General features: G+C 40.2%; 1 protein-coding gene across 3 annotated transcripts; it reads left to right on the plus strand.

The window, feature by feature from the left end:
- The first annotated feature begins 10,413 nt into the window (after positions 1-10,413).
- C1GALT1 (core 1 synthase, glycoprotein-N-acetylgalactosamine 3-beta-galactosyltransferase 1) lies at positions 10,414-23,790 on the plus strand. Of its 3 annotated transcripts, none has more exons than XM_062508021.1 (4): positions 10,414-10,529; positions 16,231-16,470; positions 17,466-18,133; positions 19,378-23,790. In XM_062508021.1, the coding sequence occupies exons 2-4, from the start codon at positions 16,248-16,250 to the stop codon at positions 19,585-19,587; spliced, it is 1,101 nt and encodes a 366-aa protein (XP_062364005.1). In that variant the 5' UTR covers positions 10,414-10,529; positions 16,231-16,247; the 3' UTR covers positions 19,588-23,790. The 3 variants fall into 3 exon arrangements, with proteins under 3 accessions (XP_062364005.1, XP_062363986.1, XP_062363996.1); XM_062508002.1 differs by lacking the exon at positions 10,414-10,529 and adding an exon at positions 10,938-11,049; XM_062508012.1 differs by lacking the exon at positions 10,414-10,529 and adding an exon at positions 13,760-15,086.
- The last annotated feature ends 1,621 nt before the right edge of the window (positions 23,791-25,411 follow it).

The following is a 25,411-nucleotide window of genomic DNA, read 5'->3' on the forward strand; positions in this document are numbered from 1 at the left end:
TGTCAGAAGCTTTTGTAGGCAGCCTTTTTTTACATCTTTACTTCTTTTCTCCATGCAGAAGGGATTTTTGGATGGGTCTGCTTAGGCTCAAATTGTTGTCTGGGCACTTTCATTGATGGTTCCTAACTATTGAATTCCTGGCTCATAACTGCATCTCATACCGTTCTTTATGATAGTTGCAAACCATTTGGTACAATAAAAATCTTTTAATGGAGAAACTGAAGCAGGGAGACTGAGAAGTGACTTACAGAAAGCAGCTTGGTAAGGCTGGATAGGCACAGCCAGGGTAGAGCAAAACCTCCCAAGTCCTCATTAAAGCCTGCATCCTTAGGGGGCACTGGGTAATTTATCCTACCCTTTACCATCACTCTTAAAAACTTGGGATAACTGCTGAATTTAATTGTGTCTCGTATGTTTAATGCCAAATTTTAATGAAGTGGATGCTGTTATACATGGAACTATTGGCAGAAATACTGCTTTTAATATTAGCAATATTAGTGTTTGGTAGTTATAAAACACAAGAAAAAACTGATGTGTCCCTGGCCTTTTCTCTACTATTTTTGTTGAAAAAAATTTGCATTGCTTCTAGCTGGGTTGAGAGAACAGGTTTGCATGTAAATATTGAGTGCCATTAGTATCTAGGAGACTTTCTGCTTTGTGATATGTACCTGAGAACTACCGCTTGACCACAGAATAAAACCATTTATTAATGGCTGAAAAACCCTGTAAGAAAGTTTCTGATTAATTAATTAGGAAGTGTTTGCATTAGTTTTGTTTTTAATCTGCTGAGATGAAAGGCTAAGAGGTTTCTCTGAAGGCAGTAGGTAAATTAATAAATAAAAGGTCAAAGTTAACAGTTAACCCAAAGCTAACAGGTAAGTGAATACAATGTAGAATGAACTAGTGCAGCTTCATGTCTCTCACTGAACTGGTCACTGTCAGCTCGGCTCTCAGCTGAGCATTGCTCATAAATTAAGTTTGTGCTCCTCATTTTGTCCCTTTAAGGATGATGCATGTGTTGAATGTGGTGCCACCAGCATGCTTGGAAGACTGGAAATATCTAAGTTATGTGAGATTGATGAAATGTGTTTGGACAAGAAAGAGAACTGAGAGGGAGAAGTGGAGGCTGTGATTAACAAAGGCAGATGGTAAAGGTCTTTTGCTTTCACGGCAATGACTAACAACAACCTGTGGTGCAGGGGGTTTTATAGGATATAATCTCCTGAAGATAGCCCTCATGAGAGGGTTTTTTGCATGAGAGAACACATTTCAGCTGGTTTTTTGACAGTGGCTCTTCCAGCTCTCTACTCCCATCCTTTGCTCTCACTGGAGGTGTGCAAGAAAACAAGATCTGAAGTGGAAAACAATGTCAAGACTCAAATATTAGAGAAAGACTTTCCCTTTTCTGCCAGCATCCAGTGCATATTCTCTGGAGTTTCTCAGGCAGGAATTCAACACCCTTTGCTGATGGTGAAAGTTGCCACAAGTGGATTCGTGTACCAGGTCATTAAGATGGGCAGGACTGTAAAACACCATAAATTCTATTTGTGTGTCTCAGCACAGCCTCACACCAGCCCTTTGCACAGAGATTACTAGAGAAGAGGCATTCTGCACCCTACCAGGTCACCTAGTTAGTTCATGGACTGTTTTAAATGCTTCATCACCAACAGTTTGAAGGATAATAAAGATAATGCTGAAACAATTTCTGGTTTTGAAAAATTGAAGATTTTGACTGGGAAGGAGAAGGATGTACCTTGTCTACACTTTCAGGACTCCCTTTGCAACCAGTATCTTTTTTTAGCTTGGACCAACTGCTCTTAATCTTGAACACATTCCAAATTGTAATAGCAAGGCTTGTCTTTTCCTTCTTCTAACTTGTGTGATAAGAGAGGTGTAGGAATAGGCAATTCCTAGTTTCCAGATGCCTCAAACTATCATTTTCTCATTATTCAGTGCCTGAATGTTTTCTTGGACAGGGACTTGGCTTGAAAGCAGAAGGTTGTTCCTCCTAATGGAGCTGCATAGAAATGTCCATATTCCATGGTGGCACTGGCAGCCCATTACACCTAGAGGGATCAGTGGTGGGCAGGGCTCAGGGAAAGCTGGAAATCAGTTCCTCCTCCCCAGTCACATGGGTTGACATAAACAACATATCTCATACCTGGCTATCTTTTAAATATAGAGGCTTGTTGGATATTGGTACATTCACCTGGAAATAGCTGCAGTGACAGGTGTTCTGCTAACACAGCTGGCATCTGAAATGCATGTTTGTATGTCAGGGACATGCACACGCAGAGAGCAAAGGCCTTTGCCTATATTGGTTTTCCTTCCCCAAGAGATAGTAACACTATGTGCTCTTAAAGTCTGAATGCTTGCACTCGAGATTTCAGGCAGAACCATACTTTAATTCCTGAGTAGAGAAAAAAAAATGAAAAGAGAAACTGTCAAATCCAAAAGCTGATTGAAGATCCATAGCTTGAAGCAAGGTAAGCTCCCAGTTGTATTATTTAGTCTGGCTTTTACCTGAAGGGACTGTATCACATGCCAGCAAGCTTGCGGCTTTTAAATAACTTATCGACCTAACAGAACTCTTTGTTCCTATAAATTTGAATTTATTTATTTTTCCATTTTTTCTTGTCTGTTCTTTTCCTTTTGAAGACATTTAAAGGACATAGAGTCTACTTATCTCCAGACAAAATCTTTTTTTCTCATAGTATAAAAAGTAGCTGTCTCTCCCACCGGGAGTTCCTATTGCTGTAGTCTCTCTTATTTAATCCTTTCTCTTTTCTTCCTGCTTAATTAAGTTAAGCTTCAAAACAAATAAGACTTGCTCTGACCTCAGACTTAGAGGTCACAGCACTGCTGAGTGTTGAAAGAAAATCTCCTCTAGAGCCCAGGCATTCAGGACTTCAGTAAAGTACTGGGAAGGCATGGCTAGTGCAGTAGCAAGGGAGAACACGAAGTAAGGTGATATATTATTGCCTGCACAAAAGAATAAACATTTTTCACCACTGCTGCATCCTTTTTTTAACACCCAGCCCTCCATCATGCCCTATGTTTCTTAGCACAGACAAGAAAGGGTTGTTGAAGGAGCTGTTGGCCATGCAGTGCACATGGCAGGCATGGTATATGGCACACCAATGGCTCTATTGTCTGGGCCAGGGCCACAGAGGAATGAAACATTGCTGACTTTAACTCAATAGTGGTCTTGGCTAATGAGAAGGAATCCAGTTTAATTTATTCTCTTCCTGGGGAGGGGGAGACAGGAACAAACCACAAAAACAAAACTCTCTCTCTCTCTCCCTCTCTCTCTCTATATATGTGTATATGTGCTTTTTTAACCACTTACAGAACAAGATAGAAAAATTAGCTGTCTGATATTGACTCCTTAACATAAACCAGCATAATTCTCTGGAGTTCTTAGAACCATAATGGCAGAACTAATTTAAATTCTGGTTCTTTTTCGTATAGTAGTAAAGATTAAGTGTCAGCTGAATTAGCATTTAAACTAACTCTTGTAGTCAATACAGCAGGATTAACTGCAAATTACAATCCTCGGTTCACTTTTTCATTGTAATTTGCCAGTTGTGAAACTTTGCCCTGTTCAGTAGATGTTTTGTTTAATACAAATAAGATTTCTTTTCACCTAGAATATGGCTAAATTCAGCTGTAGGAGAGATGGTTAGCTATTATAAAATGGTAACAGCTAAATTGATACTTGAACATATAGGACTGAGTTTTAAAATACATTGGTATATATTTTTTCAGCTGGAATAAATGGGCATGATTTTAATATAAAGTTATTTTGGCACCCTCCATTGTGCTGCTTTGGTCTTTTAAAGTGTATGTAATGTTGTGATTTGTTTATGAAAGACAAAAAAAAATGTTCAATTTGTGCTAAAAAGGCACAATTATATTCTCCTAAGTACAGTTAATAACAATAGAGGAAGAATGATAACAGTCATTGGACACTGCAGAAGAATTTTTTTTTTAAGAATGTTAGATGGTCTTTGGTTTATAAAAGCTTGAGAAACTGTTCTAAAATCTATGATTGTAGGATCTCTTTCTCATCACTAGGTCGAGCTGTTACCTCAAAATGAGAAGCCATCACCCTGCTAATACTATTGTTACCAGAAATAGAGGTGTAGAACAAATACAGCAAAGGTCTGCAGTGAAATAATTAGACTGGCCAATGTAACCTTTGCAGTGTGGAAAATAAACAGCTGCACTACCACACACACACACACAAGTAAATTATTTCTGTTAAAGTAAAAAAAAATAATAATGAAAGCAATTTCCCCCCATTTTCTCACAGAAGCACACACTAAAATAGGGTTCACTTCACAGTATGTCTTACTAATTGTATTAAATCACCAGCACTGAACTCTTCAAAGGTTATGTAGTTATTACAGCTACTTGCTCTCACTTTTTAATAGGAATTGATTCTGAATCCTGTACAGAAGTAAACTTCCATTCTTGTTACTGCTATCATATAAACAGTAAAATCTAGTGTCTCTTCTCCCAGTTCTTCCCTCGCTAGAAACCAACAACAGACTTCATAAAAATAGCTTTGCTTTTTTTATGTATAAGGAGAAGGAAGAGAAGTCTTCTCGATTCAAAACCACAGAAAACCAGTTCTAAAAGAACTCACATGAAGTATCCATTCAAAAGGATTAAAATAAATAATGAATGACTGCAAAGAAGAGTTAGTTCTGCATTCTAATTCTTACTGAACAATATCTCATCTCTTACTGTGGATGCCAGATAAGAATATGTTTTCTAGTATTAATGCCAACATTTTTATTAAGCTTGTTTTCCCAAAGAAAAGAAACCTGAGCCAACTAAAATGTTCTGTCAACTCTCACAGAAATACAATTACATAAGAATTATACTTTATAGGCAGCATTACTTTGAATCTTGTTTTAGTTGACAGCAACCCCCAGAACCTCTTTGTTTTTGCCAGCTACCAGATGGGCAAATGAATGGATCTGTCTGCAAGAGTTGGCTGCTCCTCAAGCTGTTCTGAAATATATCTCTTACTAGAGTTTGTATTATGAGAGAACATATTCTTTTATTTCTATTGTAGGATTTGACAGATAAAATATCTGCATTTGTCCTGGCTAACTTTTTTGTGCACATGTAAAATAAATGGGAAAACACTTATCTATACAGAAATATATCAGCCCCAAGAATAAAGAGAGACACACATTTTTCTTAAGTACTTAAAGGTTTACGAGGCTATTTCTACAAATAAATCAGGGCCAGAAAATAAAGTATGGGAGGCTAATTATTAATACACTCATTGACATGACTTATGTCTCTGCCAGGTAGTATTTCCTTGAGAAAATCTCTGGGCAAGATAATGAAGTTACGCTTGCCAAGAGTTATTTCTAAAGAGCAATATGGACAAGGCTGAGGTTTGGGTCCACTCAGGGAAATCCCAGCAGGCTTCCTAACCAGTCGGTGCTCCTTTAAGCCTGCCCATTGTGTTTCACAGTGCTGAAAATGAGTGTCGTTTTCTCAGTTTCATGATATGAAAGTCTCCTTCTGATGGGCTACAACTCAGCTTTCAATTTACTTTGAACTGAAAACTGTGAAGTATCTCTGTGAAAGAATGGGACCTGGCACTGTTTCACCTAGAGAAGCACAGCTGCAGCGCAGAGCCTTTTGAAGTGGGCTTTGGCTCAGGTCTGTAAGCAGGAGAGAAACATTGTGACAAGTGCTTCCCTTGCAGAGTCTCCAGAATTAAAGCCCATTACATTTTGGCTGGTATTTCCAAAGAAAATACAAAGATGTTTAATTTTTTTTTTTATTTTGATACTGAAAAAAAATCCATTTACTTCAAACTTTTTAGGAGTGTTCTTTTGAATGTTGCATTTTTATCAAGATTAGTGATTAATTCCTTATTTTGCCACTTGAAATGTGCAACCTGAGTCTTTGGCACATGCTGAATACTAATCTACACTGGGTACTAATCTGTAAGTTCGAAATGGCTTGCTTTAAGTCAATTATTTGTTGCAAGGAGGTCTGGTTAGCAGGAACAGCAGTGTAGAGATTGTGCAATTGTTTCAAGGAAGACAGTACTTTTAACTTCACTGAGCAGTAATGTGTATTATTCCACTCCTGGCAGTTCCACTATTGTATGTACAAGAAACACAGTGTGTAAAGTTCCGTATCATAACAGGATGTCAGACTTTCAGTTACCTGGTGTTCTTAATGGTAAAAGGAAGGTGGGGTGGCACACTTGTACTTCTTTATTATATTAAAATACACTTTATCTCACACAGTAATCTTACCATAGTAAATAATTTACTTTTACAGCTCTATATTTGTTTCTGACTGTTCCCAGATACCCAGCACCAAATTAGTGCGTCCTGCCCCAAATCAAGTGGGCAAAGGTGTGGTGGTGTATTGAACCATCACTCACTTTTCTAAAGGCCTTTGTTCTGTTCTAGAAATTAGGGTCAGTATGTGTAATTCTCAAACTTGATCTGGTCCAGTGTGCCTGAAACTACGATTTGTGGGTTCATAAAAGGGCACAAAATGGATAATAGATTTTTTAGAGAATAATAGCCTTGCAAAATCTGAATGGTCATGTTAGTGAGATCTCTTACAAATAATATTAAACAAGTAAGGCATTCAATTTAATCTGGTTTTATGATCAAATAGGAGTGAAAAGAAAACACAAAAGTACAAAATACATAGAAATTACTTATATAATACATATTTTCATGGTCTTGCTAATGACCTGTGAAAGCAATGGCATAAATTGACTCAGTATAAGACTATTTAAAGTTAAACAAAATGTTAAGAAAACATCATTCCTTAACAGCCATTAGCTTGTAGAAAGCTATCTACAGAAGGCAATCAGTTTCACCACAGATGTATTAAATACCAATTACATATTTAAATGGTATGTCTATAGTCAGTGACTTGCCAAATTTCAGAGCCTCACAGCAGCTGTTGCATTTTGCCTTCTGCCTTAACTTTGTGTGAGCTTTCCTATCTAGAAACCTGTGTTTCCAGAGTCCTGCACATGGAAATGGGGGGAGCTGATCTCTGAGTAGGCTTTTATGGAAGGTCTGTACTTCAGAGTGCTCTCCAGAGGGTGTAAGTGTTGAAATGACCAGACAATTATCTCACAGAGACCTCCCTAGTGATGAGCAGAGGGATTAAAGGCTTGCTGCTCTGCTTTTACCCTGGTTAACACAGTCTTTATGTTGAATATGGCTGGCCCTCCTAGACAGGGAAAGATATCATTCTTTGTATTTACCAATATGAAGACCAAAGTGATTGATTCCTTTTTAAATTAAAATACTAGAATTTTAATTTCCCTTTCATTTGTTCCCAGGCACATGTGGCAGAAGATAACTGGTGTGAATCTCCTTACCATATTACAGTGATATGACTGTGTCCCCCAACACTGCTGGGCTTTCTGAGCAGCTGAAAATTTCCCATAGCAGTAGTACTTTTATATGGAATGGGATTGTGGTCAAGTAGATCTGCAGTCGTGGAAAAAAGACAGAGCATCAGGCTGCTCCCCCTTCTGCCTCAGAACAAGAGAGTGGCTTTTCCCTGGACCATCCACCCAGAGGCAGTGTGTTGAGTAAAGCAGTGCTGCACAGAAGCTGTGGAAGTGTTTGCTGCCATTACACATGCAAGGCAGACCCTTGGAGGGGCCTGTTTCCTTACCCTGGACTGTAAGATAGTGCTGCTAGAGAGCTGTGAGACAGACTACTCATCCCCCCGAGTGAAAAAGGAAAAAAAAAATACAACCCAAAAACCCCTGCTTGTATGTGTGGTATGTAAATATCTTCATAAAATAGTATACAGCCATTACAACACAGCCAAACCAGTCACATTTGTTAAAACAAACATTTTACCAATATTAATAGACAGGACGTGGCTTTTCTTAAGTTACAGCACATTCTACCTTCTCTCTGAAATTTCCTTTTGAAATTAGCCTAACAGAATGAAACAGTTCAATGAACATGTCAGTATGAAAAAAGTGAAGCACTGCATGGGTGTGTAATATACACAGGCCCCAGTCCTTGACAGAACTTCTGTGATGCAAGACCAGGATTTAAAGTTCACCAGGCAAAATGGAAGTCTTGTATTCAACTCAGACATGCTGCATTATCTGTAATATAAAAAAGTTTGAAAACTTCACTTAATCTATTTTGGAAATTTAAAGCATGCACTGGACATGGAATGGACAGTAATTCTATCCAAACTTGGTGGGGGTGAAAAAAAGGAAACAAGAAGATAGACACATACTCTTTTTTTGTTGTTGTTGTTTTTGTTTTACAGCCTTTGCAATTGTCTTTTTTATTGTTGATTTTTTTAATGGCAATCAAACTTCTGCCCTACAAGAAGCCTGCCCTTTCTTCTGATGAAAGTAGTTCAAGAAGATACTATTTACCAAGTTGCTTGTAAATTTTATTTAAAGGGGGGAAGAGAGTGGGATGGGGCAGGAATGAGAAACTATGACCCGGAGTAATGTGGGACATAGGAACTTCTTAAATTGGTACATTCAGCATCTCCTGAATGACTCAGGGCCACGCTTCACATGCTGGGTCCAGCTGTGGGTCCCTCACTTCAGGAAAGATATTGAGGTCCTGGAGCATGTCCAGAAAAGAGCAACAGAGGTGATGAACCATCTGGAGAGAAAGTCATATGAGGAGCAGGAGAGAGAGCTGGGGGTGTCTAGCCTGAAGGACAAAAGGTCTCAGGGGAGACCTTATCACTCCCTACAGCTGCCTGAAAGGACTTTGAAGCCAGGGGAAGGCCATGCTCTTCTCCTAGGCAGCCAGAAAGAGGACAAGAGGAAGTGGCATCAAGTTGCACATGGGGAGGTTCAGATTTGATATCAGGAAGAATTTCATCATGGAAAGGATTGTTAAACAATGGAATGGACTGACCAGGGAGGTATGGAGTCACTGTCCTGGGGGTGTCCAAGAAATGACACTTAGTATTGACAAAGTGGTGTTTGGTCATAGGTCAGACTCAGTGATCTTGGAGGTCTTTTCCAACCTAAATGGTTCTGTGATTCTGTGTCACCCATCATCCAGAGGAAAAAAAATAAAGTAAAAATAGACATGAATTTGGAGATGAAAGGGCACACCCCTGAGGTAATAATTGTTTTGGGGAGAGGGGAGACAGGAGGAAAATACACAGATCTATAGCTATGATAAAGGAAACCTATGGTTTGGACTGAACCCATGGACAGGCTGGAGGAAGGATGGAGAAAAAGAGAGGGAAAATCAAGAACAGTGTGTGCAGTGTCCTCCATTTAGAGAAACACTAATAGCCCTCAGCATGGACCAGTTCTTCTCTGCATGTACCTGCACCCAGTACTTAAAAAAACAACACACACACAGACACTCCCCCCCCCCCCTCCCCCCCAACAAACCCTCTATTAACTGCAGAGCTCCATTCTCTACCTTGCAAAATGCTATTACTTCAGTTACACTGTAATGAAAAACACCTTCCAAATCTACGGTTCCTCTTATTTAATATGTTTTTTTTTTTTCCCTAAGAAAATCACCAACAGATAAACGTCAAGAGCCGGAAAGGTAAGCAGCGTTAGCACAGGGAGATAAGAAGTGATTGCAGAGGGCTCGGTATCCTAGCAACATCCCTTGCAGTTGCCTAATGGTATTTTGGAAGAGCAGCGGCTCCAGACCGGCTGAAGTGAGGGAAATGAGGGGCTGGAGAGCAGCGGAGCTCCGCAGCCCTGCCTGAGCGCCGGCACCGCCGCTTCCAGGCAGGACCAGTCGGGCGAGAGCGGGGTAAGGGGGGTGGAAGGGCGGGTGGACAGCGCTGCCCGGGGCATTTCTCCTCCGGCCGTGCCCGCGGGAGCGCCGCTCCGCTTCCCGACTGCGGGGAGCTCCGGGGAGCTGCCGCTTTGAGCGCCTCGCTCCCTCCCGCACCCTCCCCTTCCCCCCAGGACATTTATTCCCCGCACCCCTCGAAGTCCGGGCCGAGCCACCGTGCGCTGCAGACAGGCCGGTCCCCGGTCACCGCTCTCGCGCTGCGGCTTCGGCCGGGGGCTCCCGCCCTCGCACACCGAGGGGAGCGGGCGCTACTCGCGGCCAGGCCCGGCGACGTGGCCGCGCTCCCGGCGGACAGGGAGGAAAAGGCAGATTGCCGTGACCGAGGCGGGCAGGGCAGGGCAGGGCAGGGGCCCCGCGCTTCTCCCGCGCCGGGACCGCAGTGGACGCGCGCGCTGCCACGCGGCGGAACCACCACCGCGGCGGGAACGGGGTTAAACCGGCGCGTGCCGGGAGAGCCCCGCCCCCGGGCCGCTCGCCGGCCAATGAGCCGGCGGCGGGGCGGGGCGGTGCCGCTCTCGCGCCCGCCCCGGGGTGGTGCGCGGCGCGGCGCGGGGCGGCCCCGCGATGGGGCTGGCGGCGGCGCGGGGCGGCGGGGGCCGGGGCCGGGGCCTGGGCCTGCCCTGCGAGCCGCCGGCGGGTGCCCGCGCGCCGTCGCGCGGCTGAGGGCACACCGGGGCCCCGTCGGCCCGAGAGGTGAGGGGGGCCGGGCCGGGCCGGGCCGGGCCGGGCCTCGGGGGGACAGCGTCCCGCCCGCGGGGGCGACGCGGAGGAAGGCGCCGAGGATGCCCCCCTGCTCCCGGGGACGGTGCGGGAGCAGGCTGCCGGGGCTCTGCGTGTCACCCGTGGCTGCGGGGACAGCAGGTGCCCGGCTGCACGCCTGGGAAGGAGAGGCGACAGAGCAGGGGTCTCCTTGGAAAGCGCGAGTCCCTCGGAGCCCAGCGGAGGGAGCAGGGTGCCCGGGGAGCCGGGAAGCGCTGTTCCCGCCCCCGCAGCGGGGACTTCCTGGGCGGACGTTCGTAGCGAGGCTGGTTTGGGAGAGGTCTGGGAAGCCGTGGTTTGGGCGCGGGCACTTGTTGCCGGAGGACGGCGTCAGCTTTTGGAATGAGGAAGGAGGAGCCAAATCTTCTTTCCAGCTCGCTGGTACTGTGGATTGTTACACGTCTCGTTTCAGTGCAGTTGTTGGCCTCCTGTGCCGAAGTACCTTGCTTTGATGGTTTGTATTTTCTGGTAGAACAAGCAGAAATTATTTTGAAAGAAGTGCTTACAGCATTAAATAATTAAAGTGGAAAGATACGATCTGTGCTTAGTCGATAGGCTACTGCAGAAGCTCGCAGAAATCCTAGATGCAGACAACACTAGCAAATGCACCATTTGTGCATATCGCTGCATTTCAGAAGCATGTGAATGTACAGAGCAACTAGCAATAAATATGACTTAAGGAGCAGAAGGCCTGTTTGCACGGCTAACTACGATTTTTCTACATTTTATTTTATTACTGATGTGTTTTATTTCTGGAATGTTGCTTGACTGTTAAGGACATGGTGGTAGAGATCAATTTCATTGCTAATTATGCAGATCTCAAAGGATATTTACATTATTTCATCATGGGGCCTCAGAGCTTCCCCCTTGATTCCTAAGTAAAGGATGCCAGAAAGGACTAGCTCTGTATGTAGGTTTAGCTTAATAGAATCTTAAAGTGATTATGGAATGGTAGAGGGACAAACATCTTTAAAATTAGAGTTCTGCATTCTGTAAATTTCAAATTCCCAGATTTGATGGTTTTGGAGTTTTTTGGGGTATTTTCATCATTATGTTGTTTTCAGACCGGGATATTGTTTGATATTTTGTTTAACGTGTTTCTGTACATGGTCCAAGTCTGTCAGAGTTTGTGTAAAAGTATTAATTTTAAAAGTGGTGGGGTTCTTTTGGCGGTGGGGCCAAACTCTTGACATATATTCATATTGCATGTTTTTTCCCTAAATTTCTATTGACTTGTGGAAGTGACCTTAAAGCCCTTATTGGAACAGTGGGGTGAGAGCAGTAATTTAGATTAATATTTTCAAAGGCTCATCAGCAGGATGCGCAGAGGCACAGCCTCATCAGAGGAGTCAGCCCCTAGTTCTGTCACCGGGGAGCCACCAGCCCCATTGCCCAGGTGTGACATGCAGCCAGAATAGTCCCCAGGAGGGCTGTCTGATCGAGGGGGCCAACTGCCTAAAAAACATGGGTCATATGGGACGCAAGAGCAAAGCATCTTGTGACTGTACAAAATTATGGGGTGCTTCTGGGAGGGACTAAAGGGAGGTGGTTTGAGGAGGAACAAGGAGAGGAAAAGGATGAGATAAGGAACATGATAAGGAACAAGGAAACAAGGAGATAAGGAAAGGAAAGTGAACAAGGAAAATAAAAGGATGAGATAAAGGGCCTGGTCAGTTAAAAACAAGTGGCTGGTCAGTCTGTTTGACTGTGTCCTGGGCCGGATTGCCACAGCCTGTCCTCTTTCCCCATTAAGGTGCCTTTCTAACTGTTTTGCTGGGCAAGAGGACTCTGTGCCCTATTCTCATGTGCATACTGACCTCTAAGTGCCAGCAGCTGGAGATGCACAGCAAGTTGTAGGGGCCTCTGTGTCTGGTGTTCCAACAGCTGGAGGGACTGGAGTGAGCAAGGGCCTAAATGCCCAGCAGCTGGAGTGGGGAATGTGAGGCACAGAGGCTTGTGTGTCTGCAGTGCCCGTACCTGGGGAGAGTGGAGTGCGTGAGTGCAGTTGTGGCAAGGATGCCAGTGTGTGGTTGCTCGTGAATATCATGCAGGGCTAGCTAGTGAGGAGGATTAAGAGGCTTGGGAGCCAGGCTTTGAGGCAGCTGTAAGTGTGGGGCAGGTACTAGTGAAATCAGAGGGTCATCAGTTTGACAGCGGAACAGGGCTCTGGGGATTCGGGGTTGGCTCCTGAATAGGTTTAGGATCTGAGACCAGTTACAGAGGGATCCACATTTGCATATGTTTATATTCCCCAGTAGCAGACCTTTATCCTGGGCAGCTATGGGGAGGAGCAGCATAAGGCAGGCCATGTGTGTGTCTGCATGAATATTTGTTTTTATCTCTGCTGATCTGTATGGTCAGCCATGTGTGTATGCATCTTTGCACGCACAGCTATGGGAATACATCCTCATCATGGCTGGATCTGGGCACATGGAGTTGCAGCAGCCTTGTCATCAGAGGGCTGCCAGGTTCAGCAGCTCCTAACAGAAGAAAAATAGTTTTTCTGTAAACTTGAAGATGTAGAAATTATTGACTTGTGAAACTTAAATTTAGAAACAAATCTTCAATGACTGTTATGTTGTGATAGAATTTGAAAATATTTGTTGATTTGATTGATGTGAATAGGGCTACCTACATGCATATCTAAATGTTTGTATTTATTTAAGCTTTCATGATAGAGCAGTGGAGCATAAATTAAATTCAAACCTAGCCTTTTATTGTACGTGTTTTTTTACATAGTGTGGTTTTTAACTCAAGAAGTAAGAATAGACGTTTCCTTCTCTGAATGTCATAGATTCATAGCATCACAAAATGGTTTGAGTTGGAAGGGAGAAGGGACCTTTAAAAATCATCCAACCCCTTTTATAGTCCAAGCCCCTGCCATGAGCAGGGACACCTTTCGTTAGATCAGGTTGCTTAAAGCCTCATCCAGTCTGGCCTTAAATGTTTTTCGTGTCTTCCCCCTGAATAAATACATGTGTAGAAAAGAATATCAGCAAGGAGTGGGGCTGTTTATCATCTGACAACTGACCTTCCTTTTAGGCATTTTCTGGTTCTAGTGTAATGCTGTAGTGTTCAGTTATTTTTACTGTCGAGTTAAAAGACTCAATTTATATGAAATATCAAGATATCATAAAAAAATGAAAATTTCTTTCCTGTTTACTGTCAGAGTTTAAAAATATGTGGTTATACACCCACACGTTTATAGTGACCCATTCTGTTGGTATAAAACTGATAGAATGATAAGCAGATTGTTTTAGATTGAAAACTGTAACTAGAGGCATTTTGTATCAAATGTGAAGTACAGCTACTACTTGCCCTGAGAAATCCTCTTTTTTTTGTGAAGTACTGCCAAATCAGCTTCTGATTTCCAGTGTGATGAATGCACTTTCAAAAATTTTCAGCATTTCCTGCACATTTAATTTCTTTCTATTGAGTTCAGTTGTATATAATTTCATAGTTAAATGAGCAGCAATTATTTTCAAGTTATCTTCATTTTTTTCTCTCCAAGCAAGAGTAATTTCAACAGCTGTTGGAGCAGATAACTACAATTGTATGGCAGAGAGACACCTAATATTGAAAAGTAGAACAGTGGAGACCAATTCATCAAGAAGGTGGTAGCTACACTGTGGGTATGCATGGGTTTGTATATTTCCCCACTTTGAATATACTAAAATGAGGTGCTTTTTTTATTTTGACCATCTCCCTATGTGCATTGCAAATTTTGAGGGAACGTGGTCATAGATGGGGAAAGCAAAAACAAAAAATAATCTTAGTAATGCAGACCTTTTCCATTGTCATAGGCTGCTTGTATGCATGAGCTCTTTGATAAAGGTTTTGGGAGTTTTGCCTTTTTTCTTTATTTTTCTTTTTTTTTCTTTTTTTTTTTTTCAGCACCTGATCAAAATAGTCATGTTTTCTTCTCAGTTGAGTGGTGTAAAAGACAATGTTAATAAAGCTGGAAACCAAGTAATTTTTTCAAGACCTGGGTCACAGATGATAATATAGTCAGTTTTTTACTTTGTGATGTCATGTCTAAAGGCAATCACTAGTCTCCACCAAGATGTAGTACAGAATTGAGGGAAGACAATATGAAATTAAAAAATTGTATAACATGTTTGTTCATATTAAGGAACTACAGCTGCTTACCAACCACAGTTATAATAATTTAAGTTTTATATACCCTGTACCTTTCTTGATTTTTATTTTGTGCTTCAAGTTGTGTTTTCAATTTTCTTTCCTTTTTCTAGCAGCATGGAAAGAAAGGCATTACCACATATGAGAGCTGCTTCACTTTCAAATGGTCTTGATGTCCGTGTGTACAGTAAATCTGATGGATTTCTGCAAGTGCCAACCTAACAACATGCACACATGCATTCCATCCTTTGCTTTCCCTTCAGGAGAGTGGAAGAACAGACAGAAAGCTGGAATTTGGAGTGTGTGTTGCTGCACAGTGATTCATGCAGCTTGCTTGGGGACAGCCTGTTTCCAGTACACTGTCCAGGCAGTGAGAGGAGAGGGTGCAGGCTAAATGAGTTGTTTTGGTGGCTGCAGCTCTTCTCTGATCGGTGATTTCCATCGATGCTCTGTGCAATCCATAATTTTCTTTTTTGGGCTCCCTCATGGACTAAATTGGCTTCTGCCCACTGTCATTATAATGATCTCTAGTGGAGGGAACATCATTGACTTGTTTGTAAGGCTCTGGCTTGAATTCAGTGTGTCAATGTTTTTTTAGTTTAGTCATGAGTTATTAGAAAAGAGCTCAACTTTTCTGAAGATGAAAAACCCTCAACAACCTGAAAATGGTTTTCAAGTGTTTAATATATTAAAATTCACACTTGTTTTTGATGCAAACCTTTTATGCAGGTGATTTAATAAAAATGGTCAGCCAAGTCCTTTAGTTTTTGAGTAGCAAGGGTGTGGCTGATAGGAAGAGGTGTTTTTATTACTGGAATGCAAAGTTTTTGAAGTGTAGAAGAGGCTTCAAGGCTGATGTACTTTCTTCTCTTCCTTTGAAAAAGGAGTGTTTCTGTATGGAAATTCCGACGTTGTCTTACTCTTTTTTTTCTGAAAGTCAATCCTCAGTAATTCCTAAAAGTATAAGGACAACTGCCCTACTTTGGGATTAGATTTGCGTTTATAACTCTTTGAAATCTGCTTGTGATTGACATATGTTAAGAACTCCTGTAATATACATTTGGCTGGAGTTTTAAGAACATCTTGTGACCATATTGTATCTTGACCTGTAGATTGCCACTGATCATCATCTTTTAGCTTCATAAAAGACTTAGGTATTACATTTTGATGTGCAGTTTTGTAGGCTGAAGAGAATAAAAATTGTACAAATATTACTATTTTATAATGCTACTGCACTTCAGTGTATACATTCTTGTTTAAATGTTGTATAAATACAATTAATAGATGTTTTTATGTACAGCCACTATCAGTAGATGTACAATTTTATACTGATATTTGCATTGCTCTTGTAATTAAATTTCTGTGCAATCCCAAGGGAGCTGAAACTGAGCTGGAACTCAGTTCTCTGCTTTCAGAAATTTAGTCCTTGATTTCTTCCTCTAGTTTTAGATTGGATTTCCATGTGAAGTCTAATGTATTTTTAATTTGGTTTTGACAGTGTCTCACCTTCAGGAGATGGCCTCTTCTAAGTCTTTGATGAACCTCCTAACCTTCACTTTTGGCTCAGCAATAGGATTTTTCGTCTGCTACCTTCTGTTTAGCATTGTACTAGAAGAACGGGTTAAGATCCAACCTCATGTTCTTCACAATGATCCACACGGTCAACACTTAGCAGATACTGACAACAATCAGCTGCAAGGACAAATGAATTTCAATGCAGATGCTGGACAGCATAAAGGTATTTTGTTACACCTGGCTGATTAGCAAATGTCCTCCCTTTTCATGCATTGCAAAATGTTGCTTCTTCACTGCCAAGAATTTATATGACTCATTTTCATTCAGTTTCCCCATGTTCAGGTTACATTTAAATAACTTTTTTCTCTTGAGGTCTACTGAACAGTGGTTTTCTTTGTTTACATTTTTATTACAGCATAAAATGTAAGCAGGAGTATTTTAGTACCAGTTATGCAGATTTCACTATCCATGAAATATTCTTTTACACTAGTTAAAATCTTTCTGTATGTATCAAGTTAAAATGTTCCTTTGAGAGAGATGAATACTTTGGTAGCTTGAAAAACATTGTTTCACACCTCAGATAACTGTGTTTATTCTTCTGGACTGCTGCAAATAAAAACATGTTATCAACAGTAATAGTAGTTTCATAGTATCCTAAATAACTTAATCTGTTAAATAATTTCTCATTTACATTGGCTTTATGCTTAAAACATATTTTGCTGTTTTAGAAAATTCATTAGGTTTTGTTAGTTAACATGAATATATGTTAAAGAGCTTATTTGCTTTTTGACCGTTCTGTGTTGTGATGATTCAGTTGTATTCATTGTGAATGACAAAAATATTCTGGTTTTAAATTTTCATTAGTCTTTCAAGACCATAATGAGGTTGCCTCCAAGTAGTTTTTATGCACATATCAAGGTTTGCTAAAATCAACGCTTCCCTGAACAGACACCCATTTTGATATGACTCTTACACTATCCTTTATCTTGTGAAATTGAAATAGCTTAAAGAATTTTAATCTTTGAGAGTCTTGCTTGTTTCCTTCCAGAATCTATCATGGCGTTCATTAACTGGTACATTTGGAAGCAAAAGCCTCTTTTCTGTCTAATGTCTTTTCTCATCTAGAAATAGAGTATCTGAGGGGGGAGGGGGAAGGTTGCTGTTTGTTTGATTGGTAATCACGTCTAATATGGTTTTACAACTTTTCTCTTTTTTTAGATGAGGATAAAAATATTGCAGAAGGACTGTATCATAAGGTAAAAATACTGTGTTGGGTAATGACTGGACCTCAAAATCTAGAAAAGAAAGCCAAGCATGTTAAGGCCACTTGGGCCCAACGCTGTAATAAAGTACTTTTTATGAGCTCTGTGGAAAATAAAGACTTTCCAGCTGTGGGCCTAGAAACCAAAGAAGGCAGGGACCAACTGTACTGGAAGACTATTAAAGCTTTTCAATATGTATATGACAATTATTTTGATGATGCTGATTGGTTTATGAAAGCAGACGATGACACATATGTTATATTGGACAATTTGAGATGGCTTCTTTCAAAATACAGTCCTGAACAACCAATATACTTTGGAAGAAGGTTTAAGCCTTATGTGAAGCAGGGCTACATGAGTGGAGGAGCAGGGTATGTTCTGAGCAAAGAAGCTCTGAAGAGATTTGTTGCTGCATTTAAAACGAACAAATGCACTCACAGTTCCTCTATTGAAGATCTGGCACTAGGAAAATGCATGGAGATCATCAATGTGGAAGCAGGAGATTCCAGGGATACAAGTGGTAGAGAAACCTTTCATCCATTCGTTCCAGAACATCATTTAATCAGAGGATACCTACCAAAAACATTCTGGTACTGGAATTACAATTACTATCCTGCTGTAGAGGTAAGTCCTGAGGAATCTGGTATCCATTTTGTCAAGTGCATCTTATGAAGTGTGTGCTCGTGTGGTGTGTGAATTAGCATTAGGTGGAAGAATTGAAGAACAGGATTTGGAATATTTTACATACTAAAGCTGAAAAAAAGACCTTGGTTCTTCAGTAGATTTTTTTCATTGTAAAGCAGCAATCTATTTTTGTACTTGTGTTCAGCAGCTAAAGCATTTCTGTAGCTTAAACCAGCTGTATGATACTGTATTTAGTGTGTTAGGAGGCAGCAGCTTTAGCTAAGGCTGCAGTGCATGGGTGGCTGAGCTGTGGACAGTTCCATCTGTAACTGATTCATAATGGAAATTGCCTACGTGATCCTGTCCTGTCATACCTGTACTTGGGTAGAGACTACTTCATCTGGTATCAAAATCAAACTATATTGATCAAACAGCAAGTACTGAAAGAATGACAGTTTTATATCAATTGTTCTCTTCGGTGTCCTTAAATATTTAATCTTAGTTCCAGTTGGATTCAAAGTACTAGCAAGTCTGCAATCAAAGCTGCTGAAAAAAGAAACCCCATAACCATGCTCCAGAAGAGTGGTCTCAAAGCTGAATTTGAGCTGTAAAACATAATTTGTGACAAATGTGTTAACACACATTGTAGATCCTAATATAAATATAGATATGGATATAAGATCCTACAGCTCTTAATAATGTCAATGAAATCAAGACATTTAAAACAACATTCTGCAATTACTTGTTACAACTTTCTGTCAGTAGGAAGTTATATACTGACAATATTGCCAAACTGTATAGTATGTCAACACACACAGGTGCAGGTACACACACATCTTGCTTGTACATTCTGTCTGAGTGCTGATGTAAGTAACAGGTGTGTATTGTTTCATATGTAAATGTAGCTCGTTTAGCCTGCTTGCTGCTTCTTGGTGCTGTTTAAACACCAGCATCAAAAATTAAGTATGGAAAAGCAGAAAACCTCTGATGTTAATGAGGGCAGCTAGTTTTTTCACTGGCTTGATCGCAGAAGCAAAAGACTTAGTCAGCTTTATTTTGGAAAGATGCCTTGGCAGATATGTCTGGTACATTTTGCTTGCCTAACATTAACTTTTGAAGTATATGTATGACTGATGGTAGTGCATTTCTTCCCATTAAATCAAGTATTTCTTTGTATTCTCCCCAGATCTTTAATCCAAGGCATGCTTTGCAATTCTTGCTGATTGTTTTGCTTTTTGTTTCAGGGTCCTGGATGCTGCTCTGATCTAGCAGTTTCATTCCACTATGTTGACTCTGTGACAATGTATCATTTGGAATATTTGATTTATCATCTTCGCCCATATGGTTATTTATATAGGTACAATCCTGATTTGTCAAAGAATCCAGAAGAGCAGAGCAAAAATGAAGCACTGGAGGATAATCAAAAGCTAAAGGAAAAAATTTCTGAGAGCTAATTAGACTTTGAAAAAACCAAAAAGAAGCCAGTACAATGAGTAAGAGTCTCCTCAAACTTGTGCATGAAGCTTGTGGACTGAAATTACTCCTGGCGATTCTTGTTTCAAAAATCAAGTTGGCAGCACTTCTTGACACCCTGTGGACAGCAGAGTCTGGTGCTGGCTCTGACTGCTTGGGATAGGGTGATCTTGCAGCCCTGCTTACAAAGGTTTGGGGCCCTAAAGCTGTGAAATTGGAGGTTGCTCTGGTATAATCTGGAAGAATTTGTATAAAAACCATAGTGGACAGGTTCACAGATGATCGTACCGTATTTCTGTTTCTTTTTCTGTTCTCCTCTATTTCCTTTCCATTAAGTCTGTTCTAATGTTTGAAATTGGATGCTGCCCAATCAAATACTTCATGATGCCTTTCTGAAGTATTTTCAACATCTTGAAGTTACTTTGTGTACCTTGCCCTAAAAGTAAGGCAGAGACCTGGAATTAGAGTCTCCAATCTGCCTTGCCTTAACAACATAGAGGCAGAGTTTCACCCCCAAGATTTATCTGTTTCAGAAACAGAGTTCACTGCTATGAATTACTTACAAAGTTTTAAATTCTGTTGTGCAAAATAATATGAAGTTCTTGGGGAGGAATATCTGTAGAGAAACCTGAAACAGTTACTGTTGTTTAAATTGCTGAGGTGATGCAAGCTGCTTAGATATTTGCCTGTGGCTTTTTTTTCCCCCCCTTTTGTTAACTTATCCTTTTGGTTGAATGGATGTAAAAATTCATCTTAGAATTTCTCATCATAAGGTAGATGTTTTTGAAAATGGGGGTCTGTCTTCCATCCCACCTACCACATAAAGCGGGAAGAATAGTATCTTAGTGAAGTTGCATGGTAATAACTTGGTTTCAGCCACTATTCTAATTAGTTGTTTCCATTTTAGTTTTCACTAGAGATTAAAATTTTCAGATACAGAAATGTCCTATTTTAAAACTGCACCAAAGCCAGTTGATTTGGTTGAAGTACTTATTTTCACTCTTCTGAACATTTTTTTCTTCCACTTAAAAAAAAAATAATTCTGTATCTGCTTCTTGTTATCTTTTTCAGTACAAAGTGTTAAATGATCCTTTTTTCACTGTTTTTGAAGCTGGAGTACATAGTTATTCAGGTCAGTAAGCCTGAATGCAGGAATCTTTCAAAGTGCATTAACTTTTTCCGCTACTTCATAAGTGTCTCTGCCTTTTAACTGGAAACACTTTCTTGGTGTGGGACAAAATAGGTGTTTTAATTACTGGGTTTTTCTTCAGAGGCCAAATGTATGTTTTATAGAATTAATATAAAACATTCTGGTTTTCTCCTTTTCAAATTGAGTGAATAGCAGTATGGGGAATGGGAATTTAAGTGTGACATATAGTGTTTTTATTCCACACTTGAACAAAAGCTTCTTCATCTTTGTGTTATTTTTCATCTTCATCATATTGATGAATTTGGACATAACCTAATTACCTCCAGTCATTGTTTTGAAAAGGGCACATAGTGGTAGCAGACAGCCTTATTTACTATTGCTGGTCCTTCAGGATGTTCCTGGAAGATGACGTTACCATAAAGTACTGCATTTTTTTTCCAAAGATAGTTCTAGTGGAGATTGGAGTTCTTTCTGTTGTCCAACAGTAAAGTCATGATTTTCTTTCTGACCATTGCTTTGCAGCATGATAGTAATTACTGAAACAGCTCATGGTGTGGAAATGCTGCATAAATCTCTGCCTGAATATAGTCTGAGTTCCTCTACCAAGTATTGGTTAAAGAGTTCCTGCAGGGTTAAATCTGTTGGTCTTTATGAGCAGCACTGCTTCTGAAGTACTGATAGGGACACGAGCTTTATTTTACATTAATTAACTTAAGTGGAACATTATAACTGCATTGGTTTAAGAAATGAAAAAGTTTCCAGTTTGCTGTAGTCAGTGGGATGCTTGTCCAGAGGACAGTGGATGTTAACATGCTGAAAGGTGCTTCCTTCTGTGAGCTAAATGTTTATCCCACATGCAGCACAAACCAATCGTATTGTGAAATCCATATGGAATTGATAACTCCAATGGCATTGTTCAAACAAGCTGTTAAAATATTCAGTAATATTTAAGGAAGTTATAAAATGAAGTCAAGATCCCAACCTAATCTCTTTGTAAATTCAGCCCATGTAGATCTGTTGAACTACTGTAGAGTTCCTTTATTTCTGCTTTCTTCAGTTCATCCATGGGGATTTGAAGATTTTCTACCGCAATAGGCAGAACTAATCCTGCATATTTTCTGCAGATTTGTGTCATATGTTTGCCCTGTGCTGTCCTGTGAAGCAAAATAATTTCCTCTTCATGTTCCTTACTGTCCTGACTATCCTGTCTCTGGCTTTCCAGTTTCATCCAGTTTAAGTCTCAGGTGGACAGGAGGAAGCAGGATGTTTGAGCTCCACACAGGTTGTTTCCTGGGGTAACAAGGTAAACCAGACACTGCTGAGCTCAGGGTGAAGCCTTTTCTCAACAGCAGTTCTAGTTCTAGTCTGCTGCCCAGCTGAGGCCTGTGGGTTTAGCAGAGCAGGGCAGGAATATTCCTTTCCACAAAATGTGCTGGACCTCAGAGAGACTGGAAAAGTAAAGGAGCAAGTCCCCTTTCTGAAGGCAGTAAGGCTAAGGACATACTACCTTGTGATAAATGTGTGGCCTACAGAGAAATAAGTAGCCTTTTCTTCAAATGTCCATTCTTTGTTTTAAAGTGTCCTTGTGCATAGGCCTCTGAATCGATTTTTTTTTGCCTTTAGAACAGCACTGCAAGGAATTTCTTTTCTTTCCAGACAAGCTAGAAAAGTATCAGGTTTTACATACTGTAATTGTAACAGAGACCTGTAGTTCTCTGTTGAATTGTACTGCCATAACCATGAGCTGATGCCTCTGGAATAATTGGTTTCTATCTCACTGCTTTCAGAAGCCTCAGTGGACAAGGTTGGAATATGAACAGTTAGTATAATTTTCATGTACAATATTACACTAATATTAGTAATCTGCTATTTCACTCACAGGTCTTTGTGTGTTGAGAAAGTATTGAGTTTGAGAATTTTCTGCAGCCCAAGGCGACTGTATTTCAGATGGAGAGACTTCCTGAAACACAGCAACATGGGCTTACTTACGCCATGCAGATTATTGCTCTGTGGTTTGGTTTCTAAAAGAGGCTTCTTAATTTTATAAAGCCTAGAAGCTTTCATTGGCACCATAGCGATTTAAATTGCCCATCTAAAATTTTTGAACTATTTTCTTGAAATTAACAGGCAGTGGACGTGGGAACATCCCCTAGTGTGAAAAAGTAACATTTTAACCTTGTATTAAACAGTTTCACTTCAGAAAGATTGAGAATGGCAAGAAGTTACTTTCTGATCATTGGTCTTAGTCAGAGGAGAGTATTAGTGTTTGTTTGCAGAGGAGAATGTTAATCGTTTGCAGATAAAGACCAGTTTTAATCTTCTTTCACTCCCAATTCATTTTTGCAGTCTGTATTTGTGTTATTTAAGAGGCTGCAAGCTGGTGATGTTTATACCATCTCTCATTTTGTGGAAGCTCTTTTCACAGTACTTTTGCCTTTAAGGACACTTTCTTTGTTTTGCTTTGGTGGGAGTGTATATTAAAAATCACTTTTACTTCAGCTGTTGCCATTTGTTCTGTTATGCTTGCAGAAGTATAAATTTCAGTGAGTAGCTGATAGACCTCTTAGAAATGCTTTGTTATCTGAGCACGGTGTTTTGTCTTTGTATGACAGAAAAGTGTGGGTTATTTCTCTGCTGTACCTGCTACTGATGCTGATAGTGCACGCACAGATAAAAAATAGACTCCTCAATACAGGACCACTGGGAAAGGCAGTTTTGTCTTTTTCTGTCAAGAAATCTTCTGTGGAACTCCAGAAGTGTAATTTGCTTTATTTTACTATATTGTATTTAAAATGCTCCACAAATGTTATTAATAGTCTAAAAGAATTGACTATTGCTGCTGGACAGTATGCTCCACTTAAAACCTGTGAATGTTTCACTTTGCAATTATAGGTAATTGTGTTCCTAATGGCAGATAAAAGTTGATGATTTGTCTGGAATGGTCACCATAAGGATTTGTTTCTTAAATACCTTCTTTGAAGTGCCTTTGATAAATTTTTAGCATCAAAATTAGGTTGAGAATTGAATAAATAAGTTATCTCATACACAGTTCATGTCTGTCTTCATTTAACCTTCCTGCATGTCAGTGGTGTCCCGTAACAGCGCAGTTTAGTCTAATAAAAGTGTTCTTACTTTTTCTCTAGGATGGGTACAGGAAATTGGAAAAGCTTTTCTCACTTGTTATTTTATGATTTTATATTTATGCTATTAACAAAATAGGAATCTACCCAGAAGACAAAGATAGTAAATTTTTAAAGTGTAAAATGAGTAAGTGCTAGTAAGCAAGCAGCTGTTTCTGCATTGTCCTGACTCTTCAGTGTCTCTGTATTATTACGGATTTCTGAGTGAACTGACTACAACTGATACCTCAGAAACAAAACAAAACTGTCCAAAATTAACCACCTTTAAAAAAAAAAAAAATCTTTCAGTGAATCTCTTATTTTTGAAAAAAATAAAAAGACTGTTAAGATTTAGAAGTTGTGCTTTCTAACCCAAATGTTTGTGCAGAACAGCATTCAGCAGTAAAAGTGCTGGCACTTAGGCAGCTGGGAGGTGTCTTTACATCTGGAACTCTGGTTGTTGGACAAGGTGTTGGCACAAGCACAGTACAGCTGTGTGTCATTACCTTAAGTACTGTAATAGACCCTGATAATGCTATTAACCTGGATTAATTAACTGTTTCATTTCAAAGTGCAGGAAATGGGTGACAACCAGTTTAACTGAGCTCAAAAGCTGGGATATTTAAGGGAACAAGAACCAATTGAACAAACCATAAAAGCTCCTCTCAAGTTTCAGGCAAAGGTTATGCTTTTATGTGGTGCTGCTTCTGAAACTTTCAAATTGTCAGGATCAGAGTACATCCACCACATTGCAGGACAATGTAAGTGCTGGAGCAAAACAAAAGCTATAGCTGCTACTCTGGAGGAAAACTGCTTCATAAGTGTGGGTGTGCTTTGCTTGCTTTTTGGGTTTGTTTTTTTTTTTTTTTTTTTTTTTGTATTAATACATAACAGACTTACCCATTTGATTACTGGAAGTTGTAGGCTCAGGGAAATGTCCATAAATGACGGTAAGCTCTCATAGCCAGCTCACAGAAAGCTTCACTGGCTCAAGGGAATTTTCCTAGAGCTCTTCCCTGTGCACTAGTGCCAACTAAAAAGTAAGTAAACACTTTACACCCAGGAACTACTAAGTTTGTTCTAAGCTGCAGGGAAGATAAGCCTCTGCATTGCTCATTCCAGCTCTTGCTCCTGAATGTTTAGCGGCCTTTCTTCCTTTCTGACAATGTTTCACCTTAATGAAGCCCTTCCATGGGTTCCTTGTGGTGAGGAGCTTTTTCTGACAATATGAGGAGTAAATGAGAAAATCATAGCTCTGCAGTGAACATTTTCATTGTTCCACATGCAAATAAATTTAACACACACTCAGGATAGCAGATGGATCATGGGATCTCACTTCTAGGTTAGGGTGATATTTGGTGTTTTTAAAGGGAAAGTGATTATTTAATTCAGAAATGTAGCCTGAGGTCTTCATTTTATTCAGCTTTCTAATATATAGTCCTTCAAGGCTTCTTAAAATGCCGATAAAAATAAACTGTAAAGATATTCTTGTCACTGAGTACTAAAAAGAATGTTGCAGGGAGACGAATGTCTGTT

This window comes from Cinclus cinclus, chromosome 1, assembly GCF_963662255.1.
Source record: "Cinclus cinclus chromosome 1, bCinCin1.1, whole genome shotgun sequence".
In the NCBI taxonomy this organism is placed as follows: Eukaryota; Metazoa; Chordata; class Aves; order Passeriformes; family Cinclidae; genus Cinclus; species Cinclus cinclus.

Bases quoted from the DNA above. Each gene is read 5' to 3' on its own strand.
- C1GALT1 (XM_062508002.1), top strand. From the start codon at position 10,938: ATGAGGAAGGAGGAGCCAAATCTTCTTTCCAGCTCGCTGGTACTGTGG. The intron at 11,050-16,230 runs GTTTGTATTTTC...TGGTTTTGACAG, and splicing joins CGAAGTACCTTGCTTTGATG to TGTCTCACCTTCAGGAGATG. The intron at 16,471-17,465 runs GTATTTTGTTAC...CTCTTTTTTTAG, and splicing joins AGATGCTGGACAGCATAAAG to ATGAGGATAAAAATATTGCA.